At 32.7% G+C, this 16,548-nt stretch overlaps 1 protein-coding gene across 1 annotated transcript in view; it reads right to left on the minus strand.

Annotated features, from left to right (window-relative positions):
* The window catches only part of FBXW10B (F-box and WD repeat domain containing 10B), a 124,020-nt gene that overhangs the window by 93,056 nt on the left and 14,416 nt on the right, over positions 1–16,548 (minus strand). Inside the window, exon 2 of the mRNA XM_051995625.1 lies at positions 8,876–9,040. Coding sequence (XP_051851585.1) covers positions 8,876–9,040 — 165 coding nt within the window. The remainder of the gene's footprint in view (positions 1–8,875; positions 9,041–16,548) is intronic.

Here is a 16,548-nt window from a genome sequence, read left to right on the forward strand (position 1 = left end):
CAAATGCAGTAAGGCAGAAATAGTAAATGCATCCTTTTCAGACCACGATGCAATGAAAATTACATTCAACAAAAAACCAGGGGGAAGTAGACCAAAAAATAATTGGAAACTAAATAATCTCATACTAAAGAATGATTGGGTGAAACAGCAAATCATAGACATAATTAATAACTTCACCCAAGAAAACGACAATAATGAGACATCATACCAAAATGTATGGGATGCAGCCAAAGCAGTAATAAGGGGAAATTTCATATCTCTAGAGGCCTATTTGTATAAAATAGAGAAAGAGAAGGTCAATGAATTGGGTTTGCAACTAAAAATGCTAGAAAAGGAACAAATTAAAAACCCCCAGTTAAACACTAAACTTGAAATTCTAAAAATAAAAGGAGAGATCAATAAAATTGAAAGTAAAACAACTATTGAATTGATTAATAAAACTAAGAGTTGGTTCTATGAAAAAACCAACAAAATAGACAAACCCTTAGTAAATCTGATTAAAAAAAGGAAAGAGGAAAATCAAATTGTTAGTCTTAAAAATGAAAAGGGAGAACTCACCAGTAACGAAGAGGAAATTAGAGCAATAATTAGGAGTTACTTTGCTCAACTTTATGCCAATAAATTCGACAACTTAAATGAAATAGAAAAATACCTCCAAAAATATAGCTTGCCCAAACTAACAGAGGAAGAAGTAAATATCCTAAACAGTCCCATCTCAGAAAAAGAAATAGAACACACTATCAATCAACTCCCTAAGAAAAAATCCCCAGGACCAGATGGATTTACATGTGAATTCTACCAAACATTTAAAGAACAATTAACTCCAATGCTAAATAAACTATTTGAAAAAATAGGGATTGAAGGAGTCCTACCAAACTCCTTTTATGACACAGACATGGTACTGATACCTAAACCAGGTAGGCTGAAAACAGAGAAAGAAAATTATAGACCAATCTCCCTAATGAATATTGATGCTAAAATCTTAAATAAAATATTAGCAAAAAGATTACAGAAAATCATCCCCAGGATAATACACTATGACCAAGTAGGATTTATACCAGGAATGCAGGGCTGGTTCAATATTAGGAAAACTATTAGCATAATTGACTATATCAATAACCAACCAAACAAAAACCATATGATCATCTCAATAGATGCAGAAAAAGCATTTGATAAAATCCAACATCCATTCCTAATAAAAACACTTGAGAGCATAGGAATAAATGGACTTTTCCTTAAAATAGTCAGGAGCATATATTTAAAACCATCAGTAAGCATCATATGCAATGGGGAAAAACTGGAACCTTTCCCAGTAAGATCTGGAGTGAAGCAAGGTTGCCCTCTATCACCATTATTATTTAATATCGTATTAGAAACACTAGCCTCGGCAATAAGAGTCGAGAAAGATATTAAAGGAATTAGAGTAGGCAATGAAGAAACCAAACTATCACTCTTTGCAGATGATATGATGGTATACCTAGAGAACCCCAGAGATTCTACTAAAAAGCTATTAGAAATAATTCATAATTTTAGGAAAGTAGCTGGCTACAAAATAAATCCCCATAAATCCTCAGCATTTTTATACATCTCCAACAAAACTCAACAGCAAGAGATACAAAGAGAAATTCCATTCAGAATAACTGTTGATACCATAAAATATTTGGGAATCTATCTACCAAAGGAAAGTCAGGAATTATATTAGCAAAATTATAAAAAAGTCTCCACACAAATAAAGTCAGACTTAAATAATTGGAAAAATATTAAGTGCTCTTGGATCGGCCGAGCGAACATAATAAAGATGACAATACTCCCTAAACTAATCTATTTATTTAGTGCTATACCAATCAGACTTCCAAGAAAATATTTTAATGATCTAGAAAAAATAACAACAAAATTCATATGGAACAATAAAAAGTCGAGAATCTCAAGGGAATTAATGAAAAAAAAAATCAAATGAAAGTGGCCTAGCTGTACCTGATCTAAAATTATATTATAAAGCAGCAGTCACCAAAACCATTTGGTATTGGCTAAGAAATAGATTAGTGGATCAGTGGAAAAGGTTAGATTCACAAGACAGAATAGTCAACTATAGCAATCTAGTGTTTGACAAACCCAAAGCCCCTAACTTCTGGGAAAATAATTCATTATTTGATAAAAACTGCTGGGATAATTGGAAATTAGTATGGCAGAAATTAGGCATGGACCCACACTTAACACCATATACCAAGATAAGATCAAAATGGGTCCATGACCTAGGCATAAAGAACGAGATTATAAATAAATTAGAGGAATATAGAACAGTTTATCTCTCAGACTTGTGGAGGAGAAAGAAATTTGTGACCAAAGATGAACTAGAGACCATTACTGATCACAAAATAGAAAATTTTGATTATATCAAATTAAAAAGCCTTTGTACAAACAAAACTAATGCAAACAAGATTAGAAGGGAAGCAACAAACTGGGAAAATATTTTCACAGTTAAAGGTTCTGATAAAGGCCTCATTTCTAAAATATATAGAGAACTGACTCAAATGTATAAGAAATCAAGCCATTCTCCAATTGATAAATGGTCAAAGGATATGAACAGACAATTTTCAGAGGATGAAATTGAAACTATTACCACTCATATGAAAGAGTGTTCCAAATCATTATTGATCAGAGAAATGCAAATTAAGACAACTCTGAGATACCACTACACACCTGTCAGATTGGCTAAGATGACAGGAAAAAATAATGATGAATGTTGGAGGGGATGCGGGAAAACTGGGACACTAATGCATTGTTGGTGGAGTTGTGAATGAATCCAACCATTCTGGAGAGCAATCTGGAATTATGCCCAAAAAGTTATCAAATTGTGCATACCCTTTGACCCAGCAGTGTTTCTATTGGGCTTATATCCCAAAGAAATACTAAAGAAGGGAAAGGGACCTGTATGTGCCAAAATGTTTGTAGCAGCCCTATTTGTAGTGGCTAGAAACAGGAAATTGAATGGATGCCCATCAATTGGAGAATGGCTGGGTAAATTGTGGTATATGAATGTTATGGAATATTATTGTTCTGTAAGAAATGACCAGCAGGATGAATACAGAGAGGACTGGCGAGACTTATATGAACTGATGCTAAGTGAAATGAGCAGAACCAGGAGATCATTATACACTTCGACAACGATATTGTATGAGGACATATTTTGATGGAAGTGGATTTCTTTGACAAAGAGACCTGAGTTTCAATTGATAAATGACGGACAAAAGCAGCTACACCCAAAGAAAGAACACTGGGAAACGAATGTGAACTATCTACGTTTTTGTTTTTCTTCCCGGGTTATTTATACCTTCTGAATCCAATTCTCCCTGTGCAACAAGAGAACTGTTCGGTTTTGCAAACATATATTGTATCTAGGATATACTGCAACATATCCAACATATATAGGACTGCTTGCCATTTAGGGGAGGGGGTAGAGGGAGGGAGGGGAAAAATCGGAACAGAAATGAGTGCAAGGGATAATGTTGTAAAAAAATTACCCTGGCATGGATTCTGTCAATATAAAGTAATTATTAAATAAAAATTTAAAATAGAAAAAAAAAAGAAAAAAAAAAGCTTCTATCCCCAAAAAGTAATGTAAAATAGCTCTCTGCCCAAAGAGAATTTATAGAAGAACTCAAAAAAGAATTTAAAAATCAAATGAGAGACATTGAGGAAAAACTAAAAAATAAAAAAAAAAATAAAAGCCATCGAAGAAAAGACAGACGATTATGGAAAAAAAAAATCAACCAACTAAAAAAAGAGATAAGAGTCTCAAAGATAAAAATAACTTTTTGAAAATTAGAATTATGCAAGCAAAAGCCAGTGAAGCTATGAGAGATCAAGAAATAACAAAACATTATAAAGAATGAAAAATAAAACAGAATGTGAAACATAAGAAAAATGACAGATTTGAAGAACAAATCAAAAAGGGAAAAATATAAGAATAATTGGACCGCCTGAAAGTTGTGGCCAAAAAAAAGGACCCTGACACAATAATGTAAGAAATAGTCCAAGAAATTGTCCTGTACTGATAGAACATGAGAGAAAGTAGAAATAGAAAAAAATCCATCTATCACCTCCTTAGTGAGATCCTTTGTGGAAAATATATAAGAACATTATTGTCAAATTTCAAAAATCCCAGATCAAAGAGAAAAATTTGCAAGAAACAAGAAAATAATAACTCAAATACACTGGAGCTACAATTAGAATTGGATAGGATTTGTCAACAGCTACAATAAAAGACCACAAGTCCTGGAATCATTTCTCTTGGCAATCAAAAGAACTAGGTTTAAGACCAAAAAATGATATCCAGCAAATTTATCTATAATTATGAATATTGTGAATAATTGTGAATAATTATGACTTATATGAATAAGAAAAAATGGACATTCAATGAACCTGCAGATTTTCAGAACTTTCTATCAACCAAACCGGAATTTAACAGAAAATTTAACAAAACTTCAAAGGTCAATTTCAAGGAACTCAACATGGACAAATTGTATGTTTTTTTTTTTTTTTTTTAACATGGGAAATTGTAGCTTTTGTTTAAGATTGGCATCAACAATAGGGCAGCTCAAAAGATTTTTAAAATTTGCTCACTCTCCTTCTTGTCCAAAGCCAAGTCTCAGCAACACAGCTGGCATTCCTTATCTGTAATGGGCTGAGGCTTGAGTTGATGCACTGAGGTCCCAAGCACGTGAGGCTAAATAGTAATTGGACCATACTCTATTAATATATATGCTTGGAGAAAGAATGGCCTCCACCCACTCTTTGTGTAAGTCCTGATGTGTTGTATAGGAAATGACGATTTTGGTGGGTGGAGGCAGGGGAGTAGAAAGGGAAATGGAAAGAGAGACTGCTGGCTGGCGTCTTGACACAGCTGCTCCCATTGCTATCGCGACCTCCCTTCACCTTCAATCCCCCTCTGCTAGCTGGCTTCCTGTCGCAGCTGTCCATATTGCTATCACAATCCTTCTTCACCTCTTCTGAGAATAAAGATTGAAGATTTTCCCCTTAACCTGAATTCCTGACTTTGTCTGATTTTAAATACACTGTCATCACACTTATCAGCCAATCTTCCCAGATCGTTCCCTCAGCCTTCTCAGACTCAGACCCAATTCCCCACCGTGTAGGAGCAGAGCTAGCCTGGAGATGTTTACACTTCACACCAGTTAAACCTCAGTCTCAGGGTCTGTCTTCCAGTCTTTTCAATTTGTCCCAGGAGGACTCCTGTTTTGCCCTAAGTCTTAATTGTTTTTCACCAATCTGTTCTCTCTGAAGCACAATTTTGTTTTGTTTGGAGAGCTTGGAATTTCCTGATCTACTTTACTCTTCCCCTATTCTTTTTCTTCAGGGTTATCTCCATCCTACTTCTATCTGTCAAAATCTATCCCATTGGTAAAATTTTATAATTAGCATTAAGTACCAGCCAATTAGAAGTCACTTTCTTGCTTCAGTAAGTCTTGTTACCATTTGTACTCCTTCAGGCAAGGAGAGGAAAAGGAAATTTATACTTACAAACTAATGCTCACAAAGTAGTAAGGTTCTATTTTCCAAAAAAAAAAAAATACTAATGTGCATCTCAAAAGTTATAGACATATTATTTCATTACAAGATGGAGTAGAAAAAAGAGAGACATATACAAAGAGATAGAAAACAGAAAGGGAAAAAATATTAGAGGCAAGTATGAAAGTAAAAAATAGTTCTTCCCAATTATATATTAATCATTGTCATATTTTTTAAGAAATGAAGATGATGTGCAAAAAAGGATGAGTAGGATGGTGAAGAGACAATAGTCTATGCTACATGTGAACTTTTTGTTCACTGGCCATATTTAGCCCAGAAATTTAAAAAAAAAAAAAAACCCTTAAAGGAAGCATAATAACTCTCTTTTAAGTAATTTGAAGGATTTTTAAATGGAAGCAGTAGAGTTGTTTTTCTTGAATTTAGAGCCTAGATTAGGGAACAATGGATGAAAATTGCAGAGACAGATTTTAGCTTCAGATGTAAAGAAAATTTGCTAATAATACAAGTTATCCAGAAGTGGAATGGGATTCCTCAGAAAGCAATGAATTCAGTCTGACTAGTGGCCTTCATTTCCGAAATCAGATCAGCTCAGACTAGATTTCCAAGGACCCTCTTAACTTTGAATTTTATAAATCTTGAATCAGTATAGATTTCCCATCTTAAGTTCAACATAGCTAAAATCAAGCCTATTGTCTTTACCCTTAAACCTGTTCCTCCTAATTACAATATTTCATTTTCCATTTTCAAAACCTTGATATTATCTGTGCCTCTTTTCTTTTCCTCATATCTCATATTTAACTACTAAGTACTTATGATTCAACCTCTACACAGATGTCTCTCATGTCCATCTCTTTCATTTTTAATTGCCCCAAACTTGGTAGACCCCTTTATTACTATATACTATATACCTAGACTATCCCTACTGTTCTTTCTTTCTTTCACTCCATCCTTTATATCAATGTTAACTGTAAGAAATAAAGCGTTTTAGACCCCTATTCTATTCTAATTAGTGTCAGTCAATTTGATAGAATCATATAAGATTTTTCTGCATATAAGATCCCAGAGCTGTGAGCTGCAGATTAACTTGCTTAACTATAGGAAGTTAACTAAATGCCCTCCACCCTTGTTTTGCCTTACTATGATCAAGCCCAGCATGGCAGAAATCACAACTACATAAAAAGTTCTATAATAAAATTTCTATTCTGGACCAGTCCAATAAGAGTGTGACTTAGGTCATCCAACTTGTGATAGCTTGTATCATTTCCTCCTAAGGAGAAAACTTTCCATCTTGTGTAGAGATATTCCTTATTTTACCCAACTTGTGACTCTGCTGACATAGTTTTGCTTATTTTAGCTTATGTATCATACATCAACCAGAAGAATTATTTTATATTTGGTATAGCTGTTCCAGAATAACTATACATCTAGCCCTATTAAAAACAGGACCCTGAAAGGAGTAGGTATATCAGATGGTGAGGAAGATCTGAGGTTCATTTCATTACTGAGTACCAGGAACCCTTTAATAAAGTGCTATTAACTCAGAACTCTATCTCAGTCTCTTTTATTATAAGTGGGATAATTTTAATCCCCATATAACCTAATCTTTGTCTAGTCATATAACTCCACTATTGAGAAATCTTTAGTGATTATTTGTTATATGTTATATACTTATATTTATATTTATATATATGTGTGTGTGTGTGTATGTATATATATATGTATATATGTTATATATAAAGGTTAAATGCCTTTTTAACTTTTCACTTTCCCCCATTAACAAGCATAACCCTTCATTATCTCTAGAATTTGAGATCTTTCACAATTTAGGACAATCTTTCTTTTTCATACACAATTCATATTGTTCTAATCCATATATTCAATGCTTTAAAACAAACTGAAATATTCTGTCTCCAAGGAGACAGAATATTCTCCAGGAAGCTTTTCTTAATCTACATATCAGAAGTGATCTTTTTCACCTTGAACTTCCTATAGCTCTTTATTTTGAACTTTTCTAATGCATTTTCATGTAATATTATGTATTATAGCTATCTGTGATTGGTTCTTATCCATTTATTATACTATAAAAATAGTACAAATTTAAAACCACTATAAGTATTCTAGCAGTCAAGCTTGAGATACTACAAATATTTAAGGTCAATGGAAAAGCACATAGGAACATGATAAGAAAGTGGCAGCTAGATTGGTGTCTTCTTGAAAATAAACACACAAATATGTAGCCATCTTGCCAAGACTATCATGTATTAATTCCCTTAGCTATACTCATTTTCTGTTTATTCATACTCACGTCAAGATATAATCACGAGCCTTATTTCTCATTTCCATCTGACTTGTCTGTTCTTGGTATTCAAGACTATAATTTCTACTAGTGTGGAAATTTCCTCTGTTACTGTAAACAAGGCAATTTATCACTGATTTATAATTTTACAAAGTTGCCTGGAAAACAGAGATCAAGTGATTTATGAATGATCATATAGCAATAGCTAGACTTTTCAGATCTCCCTGATTCCAAAAATGACTATATACTGTCAAGATGTTTTTCATCCACCATGCATAATAAGTTGGAAGTTTTAATCATGAATAGTAACTCTGCAAGTAAAATTCTCAAACTAATGACCATTCACCTAAAAAGAAACTTCTGTACTTGGGCTTTTTTTCTAAAGGAAGTCCTAGTTCTAGGAAATCAAATGGCATTAATTAATTAATTAATCACACTGTTTATAACAACAGTGAATTTAATTATTTCTGAAGACTCCACCAATTTTAGAACTATTTCTCCTCAACATCAAAAATAAATAAATAAATAAAATGAATCAAGTTTGTAATATATACCTCAGACAATCCTACCTCTAGGAAATCTCTAAAGAACATTCACAATCTATGATACACAATGACTTCTTCATGGTTGATTGGCCCATCTTATTTAATCTTATCTTTCCAAGTAAATTGTAACTTCTTTGAATGTCAGAACTATGCAATATACTTCTTTTGCATCCCATATTTCAGATTATTGAGCACATAATAGGAAGTCAGTAAATTCCCACTGACTAATTAAAATATAGTCATAGATATACTGTCTTATATAATGTAAATTTATAATGGTCTATGAGAATGGTGACAATGGTGAAAATGGACCCCTTTCAGCATTTCTGTTATGATTTATATTTCCTTCATTTCTCTGTTCTTATTCAAAACCTCCTCTCACCTCCTACTCTGAAAAGCGTGGGAAGATCATGCTATCTGAGCTCTCCTGAGCTTTAGTGATTTTCCCATAAGGCCTTCATTTTTTCTGAAATATCCATCTCACCACTGAAGTTGAAGTCTTCCGCTTGGCCCTGGCCATCATAGAAGCTTTGACTTTTTGAGGTTCTGGAAAATGATAAGGTGTGGAGCTTAGAGTAGATCTCAGAGTTGTGACGGGATTCCTTAAGACTGTCTGGAAATGAAACATCTGAATCCTCTTGTAGGTTCACTGAAAGAACAAGAAAAACTATGTTACTGTCACATTATAAACTGAAGTTTCTCTGAATTCTGATACGTTTCTGGGCCTCTGCAGCTTTTATGGTACCATAGAGATAACATTATAATAATGTAGTTTCACTTCTACTCTTCATTCTTTTACTTAAGTCATCTAAATCAAATGAGTTTCCAACATATAGGAAAATATTTTGAAAAGACAACCATCTTTCTTTTCAGTTTCTATCTCTAGCACTTAGAATATATAATAATAACAATTATAATAATAACAAATTTGAATTTCCACCATCATTTTAGAAAATTCATAATCTCAAATTGTTCTCCTCTATTTCACCTTTTTTGTACAGCCAAACTCCCAGAAAATGTTATTTATGTGTATTGTCTCCTCCTTATCACCTACTTCTTTCACAGTCCCTCACAATTCATCTCTCACTTTATAGATTCAACTGAACTTGTTTTCTCCAAGATTCCTTATGATTTATTTACCATATCCGATGGCCCTTTCTTAGTCCATATTCTTCTTAAAGATACTATGAGATTTCCATTTGCCTTTATGAGTCCACATATGCTTAATCAACTTTAAAATAAGAACCCAAGTTTTCTTATCAAAATATTTTCAAAGGATAAAAGGAGACAGTTTGTTTTATATTTAATTGGTAAGTTTATGTATATTCTAAGCTTATTTGTAGTTTTCCTTTGAAAGCTTGGTAATACCATTTAACATTTCTGATTTTCAATTTCAATTTGTAAAATGATGATAATATTATTTGTAGTACCTATTTCATAGCACTTTTGAGAGGATCACTTGACATAATAATGTGTGTGTATGCATGTATATATATTCTATATATGAAGAACTTTGCAATTAATGTCAATTGTTGTTAATTATATATGGTTAAACTCAAGGTTTTTAAGCAATTAAGAAATTTTAAAATAAAATTAAGATTGTCCATTTCACTGGCTGCCACATGTATTTATAGGTATAAGTCTGTACAAGGATCAGCAGGTGACTTGGACTCATAATTGTGTTGGATCACTCTCATCAGAGTGGTGCAAAACTAGAGAAAAACAAGTTGTATCAACCATTAATTATTTTTAGTTAATTTTTCATTTTAATTTTAGTTCCAAATTCTCTCTCTCCTATCTTGTCTCCCATCGAGAAAGCAAGAAAAAATAAACTGTTATAAGCACAATATAGTCAAGCAAAAATCAATCAAGCATCAGCCATGTCTTAAAAAATATGCCTCAATCTGCACTCTAAGTCCATCATCTCTCTATATGGAGGTGGGTAGTATTAAAGAGAACAGAAGAAAATGAGATTTTAGCTGAGACTTATGACAGGGAACCCAGAAGGCTTGATGAAGGAGGGCACCTCACTACTGAAAAAAGACAAAATTTGGAGATGAAGAATAGATTGCTAGAAACAGCAAAGAGATCAGTGTCAGTGGAAATACAGGAAGAAGTTAGATTATGATGGAATTTAAGAGCCAAAAAGAAAAATTTTTAGATGATCATGGAAGTAATAAGAAGCCATTGGAGTTTACTGAATAAAGTGCTTATCTGTGCTATAATAATGATCACTTTGGTAGATAAGTAGAGGATAGAGAGGAGATCTGAGGCAAGGAGACCAACCAACAAGTTATTACTTACTATCTATCTATCTATCTATCTATCTATCTATCTATCTACTATGAAAGATGTCATAAGAGTAGAAACAATAAGATTTGACAATGGATTGGATATGGAGATTGAGAAAGTGATGACTCAAGGATGACACTTAGATAAGCCTAGGTGACTGAGAAGATGATAATATCATCTACAGTAATAAGGAAATTCAGAAGAAGATAAATTATATGGAGAATGACAATTAGTTCAATTTTAGACATGTTGAGTTTAAGGCATTTATGTTTTAAACCTGTTCAAGATGTCTAAAAGGTAGAGTGGTGTTCAGGAGAAATATCAAGGCTGGAGAGTAAACCCAAGAGTCATCTACACAAATATATATAAATATACATAAATCAAATACACAAATACTGATGAAATCATTAAATAATCATGAGAAGAGAAAAGAGTCCAAGATAAGTTTTGGAAGATATCTACTTTTTAGTAGATATGATGGAGAAAAGATAAGAAAGCGATCAATAAAATTAAAGGATGGAGAAAGGTCAAAAAAGATGAGAACTAAAGAAAAGGTTTAGAGAGAACAGTTTTGTTTGAATAATGAGGTCAGAAGCCAGATTTCAAAGAGTTAAAAAGAGAAATAAAGCAAAGGAAGCAGAGGTACCTATTGTAGACAGTCTTCTCAATTTGACTAGACATTAGCTAATAGGAAAGTGGGATTGCAGGAGAGTTTTTAAGAACAAGGAGATGGAGGCATGTTTTTTAGGCAGCAAGGAAGCAGCTGGCAGAAAAAGAACAACTGAAGATTCTTTGAAGAGTAGGGAGTCATAAGGGAGCAATCTTCAGAAGACAGGAGGAATGGAATTATTTATGCATTTAGAAGGGGTCAGCTTTGGCAAAGAGATAGGCTACCTCTTGTGAAACAAAGATGAAGAAGGAAATAGGAGGAAAAAGCATCTAAGTAATTGAGTGATAAATATGGATTGAATAAATCTCAAAGGAAGAAAAGTTGCTGGATGACAGTGGTATAGAATAAGAATAATAATTTGGGGAAGGAGACATGTTATGAATTAAAGTACACTCAATGCTGGAAAGGTTAGTCTGAGAAGCAGTGTCATCATGATAGAGCCAGGTCTCAGCAAGAAGATGGAGAGGATAATAAAAGAAAAAAAATTAAGATGAAATCCAATTTGTAACCTGTAGAGTAGGAGCAACCTGTTAGTCTGCAGCTTCTTCGGACTCTGAAACATCAGACAGTGATGATGAGTGGACAGTTGGAGGCTCAAAAAATAAGAAAAAAGAAAAAACTGGGAAGATAGAGAAGAAGAGAACCATGAAAAAACAGACAAGTAAAGCTGCTTCCTCAGGTAGCTCTGACAAAGACAGCTCAGCTGAGAGTTCAGCCCCTGAAGAAGGTGAAGTATCTGACTCCGACAGTAACAGTTCCTCCTCCAGCTTAGATTCAGATTCTTCTTCTCAGGATGAGGAATTCCATGATGGATATGGAGAAGACCTCATGGGAGATGAAGAAGATAGGGCCCGTTTAGAACAAATGACATTCCTGACAATGGAAAGGTGAGCTAGCTTTAAATGGGAGGTTGGAATGCTGGATTGGGAAAGGTAGAAATAAGGGAATAGTCAGTGACAAATATATAAGTTTGAACAATGGCAATCAGAGGCTATAATGTTCTTGTGACTTTTCATTGGGGTATTTCTTTTTCCATTTAGCACACTTGTTCTGGGAAATATGGTGGGTTTTTAAAAAATAATATTTCATTGATTTTTTTTCACATCAGTCTTCCCCAGTATCCTTTCTTCTTCCTTCCAGGAATCATCAATATAAACAAAAAGTATTTTTTAAAGACAAAGAGGGGAAAGTTAGCAGAACAGATTAACACATTGAAAAAGTTGAAAAAATGAGCAATATGTGTATCTATGGACTTTCCACCTCCATAAAGGAGAAGGTTGGAAATAGTTTTTCATATTTCTTTGAGTCCTACTATTGCTTTTAATTTTTTGTTGTATCACTCTTTCCATTTACATTGTTTTAGTTACTGTAGTAGGCTCTAATGTTTATTTGTATTCAACACATTTTTTTTATTGTGTAGTAATATTCCATTATATTCACATACCACAGTTTCTTTAGTCATTCCCAGCTGATGAGTATCTACTATGTTTCTCTTTCATTACTATCACAAAAAGTGCTATAAATACTGAGAAGTACAACAGGATTTTTTTCCCCTGATCAATGGCTTTCTTGAAATATAAGCATGGTAATGGAGTCTGTGGTAAAAAAGTGTATAGACTGTTTAATTCTTTTATTTTCATAATGCCTAATTGTTTTTCAAAATGATTAAACCAATTCAGAGCTCCATAAATAATGTATAAATGTGTCTATCTTTTTATAAGCCCTCAAATATTGACTTGTAATTTTTTTATAATTTTTGCCAAAATGCAGGGTTTGCAGTGAAATCCCAAGTTGTTTTAATTTGCGTTTTTCTTATTAATGATTTTGAGCATTTTTTTCTTGCAGTTGTGAATACTTTGCAGTTCTTTTGAGAACTGTTTGTTCACATTCTTTGTCCAGGTATCTATTGGAAAATCTATAAATCACATACTCATAGACATATATTGGATACAAAATGATTTCAGAAAAAAATGATACAAAAATTTTTCCCCATTAAATATTTCCTTCCTTAACCTAGCTCTATTAATACTGTCTGTGTAGAAAATCAAACTCTTATTTATATTATCTTTTATAATTGCTTCTCTCTTATTTAGTTAAGAATATATCTTTTACCTATACTTGTGAGAAGAATATGATGTTTCCCTTCTAATTTTAATGGTATGATTTTTAATATTAAGATTACTTACAATGTATTTGGTATAAAATGTGGGTATAAGTCTAATTTCTACCAGACTGCTTCCCAGTTTTCAAACAATTTTTATCAAATAGGGATTTTTTAAAATAGATTACTTGTGTTTTCCATTTTATTAAACACTGGGTTATAGAATTCCACTGTTACTGGGTCTCTCATCTAGTTTATTCCATTGATAATTCTTTAATTTCCTTCTCTTGTCTTCTTGCTATCACTAGCTTTTCCAGAATTATATCAATTAGTGGTAGGAAAAGTGAACATCCTTAGTTCATTCCCATATTTATGGGAAAAGGCTCTAGTATGCCCATGTATATCATGTATCTCCATTACATATAATGTTAGCTTTTGGTTTTAGATAAATGTTTTTTATGATTTTTTAACAGTCCCATCTATGATAAAATGTAAAGTTTTTCACATAAAAAGGTCAAGTTGTACTAGGGGCATCTAGGTGGCGCAGTGGATAGAGCACCAGCTCTGAAGTCAGGACGACCTGAGTTCAAATATTCAAATGTGATCTCAAACACTTAACACTTCTTAGCTGTGTGACCCTGCGCAAGTCACCTCAGCAAAACAAACAAACAAAAAGGTGTTGTACTGTGTCAGACACATTTTCTGTATTTATTAAAATGATCGTGTGGTTTGGAATTATATTAAAAATATAATTTTTAAATATATTTTAATATGTTATATATATATTTAAATATAATTAAGTTTATTGTTTTCCTATTATACAACTGTTTTTTTTTTAAATTAGGTTATACATGTACATTTATTCTTTTATTTTCTATATAAATCACTTTGGGAAAGAAACAACCAAACAAAAAGGACAAACCATAAGAAAAAAAAAGTGAAAATAGTATGCCGTTGATCCATATTGGAGGGAGGGGAGAAAGAATGGAAGGAAGGGACGATTTTCCAAATGACCAGTTCCAGCCAGTAAAGCTGCCCCAGCTTTACTTATAGAGGTTGTTGTTGGTCCTTCATCCTTGAAGAGGATCATGCATCAAGGAGATGATGCCCAACCTTTCCTGCTTGCTTCACTTAACATCAGTTCATGTAAATATTTCCAGGCTTTTCTAAAATCAACATTTACATTGTTTTTTATAGAACAATAATATTCCATTGTTTTTTATAGAAAATAATATTCCATTATTTTTATATACCACAACTTAATCAGCCATTCTTCAATTAATGGTCATCCACTCATTTTCCAATTCTTTGCTAACATAAAGAGCTGCTACAATCATTTTTGCACATATGGGTCCTTTCCCCTCTTTTTATACAACCATTTGCAACTCTGATCTAAATCCCACCTGATCTTAATGATTTTCTAGATAAATCACTGTATATTATTTAATAGCATTTTATTTAAAATTTTCTTCATTAATGAGTTTTCTCTTGTGTATTTTATCTTCCCCTGGCTTAATTACTGGAAATATATTTGTTTTGTAAAAAAATTTCAGATAGAATGCTTTTTTTAACTCATTTTGAGAATAATTTGTGAAATATGGGTACTATTTATTAAAAGTTTAGTAGAATTTTTTTGTGATTCTATTAACACCAAGGAATGTTTTCCTTTGGCAATTCCTATTCAATCAACTATATCTATTTCCTTTGCTGAGACTGGGTGATTTAAAATATACTAATTTCATAGTAATTTAAGATTTTTATATTTTTGAAGATATTTCTCCATGATTTTTGTATCTTTGATTTTGTAGGCCTTTTACTATGCATATGTCCTGATCATTCTTTTTCCCTCCTCTAGTGTTGTTCTGATTTTGCTCATTTGCCATGTTATTAACTGTTTGTACTTTCTTTTTTTTAACCAGATTAGATAAAGATTTATCAATTTTAGAGTTTTCAAGAACCAGCTTTTAATTTTGTTTATCATTTCAGTGATTTTATTCTTCAGAACACATTCTTTTATTCCCTCCTCCATTTTCTATTGGATGCAGAATAGTTTTGTGTTATCCAAATGCCCTTTCCTTTGCCTTTGAAGGTCTTTGTCCTGATGGCTTGCAGATTTTTTTTTCTGAACTGAACTGTTTAATTTTCTACTCTGCATCTTAGAGTTCCTTGAGCTTTTTTTTTTCTTTCTTTCTGGAAACAGTGAATTTTTTTAATTGAAATTTCATTTTCTGCATTCTGAGCTTTTGAGACATTTTCTGCCATTATTTCCTTTATCATGGTGTTAAGGGGAGATTTTTTGTTTTTATTTTTGTTTTATTTTGTTTTCCTGTCAAACCGGGACCTTGCTCTGGAAGACCTATGATCTTTTGGCTGTCTCTACACATTCTTTCTTTTGAGATCATTGTTTTGCTTGCATAGTAAGCATATTTTCTTTTAATATTCATATGTTTTATTTTCATTGTAATGGTTCTCCTTTATTTCTGTATACTTACATTCCTAATCTATTGTTCTGTTATTTCTTTGATGAAACTTGACATTTCAGATTCCAACTTTTCTATTTTGCTCATAAGTTTTTGCCGTAGAAAACAAAATTTTGCTCTCATAATTATTTTTCTTTTAACACTTCAGAAACAGAATGTGTCCTCCTTAAATTCCACAAGGTCCTCTGTCCCAATGTCTCATTTTCCTTCATTTTATAGTGTTGATACAAAGTTAAGCAAATTCACTTACTAAATCTGTAGACCATATTTCCTTTTCTTTTGGGTTTTTTAGCTTCTCTCTTTTCATCTGAGTAGGACCCCAGATCCATTCACATAGTAGGTATCTATGGTCAACTGCTTTCTTATTGCTATCATTATCATTATTGTTATTATTGTTGTTTTCATTTTTTTAGCGGTTTATAATTATAAAAACTTCTAATCCTAAAGTGTGAGGAATGATGCCCCAGGCTTCAGGTTTTACTTACTGTTGTTTTCTGAACTCTGTCTGGGGACTCCAAATTCCTGCATTTCTCTCTACACCAGAACCATGGTTAGAGTCCCCAGCCACAAAAGGTACTCTCACTCCCTCAGCCCCTCTCTCAGCTGAGAGACCT

This window comes from Antechinus flavipes, chromosome 4 (assembly GCF_016432865.1).
Source record: "Antechinus flavipes isolate AdamAnt ecotype Samford, QLD, Australia chromosome 4, AdamAnt_v2, whole genome shotgun sequence".
In the NCBI taxonomy this organism is placed as follows: Eukaryota; Metazoa; Chordata; class Mammalia; order Dasyuromorphia; family Dasyuridae; genus Antechinus; species Antechinus flavipes.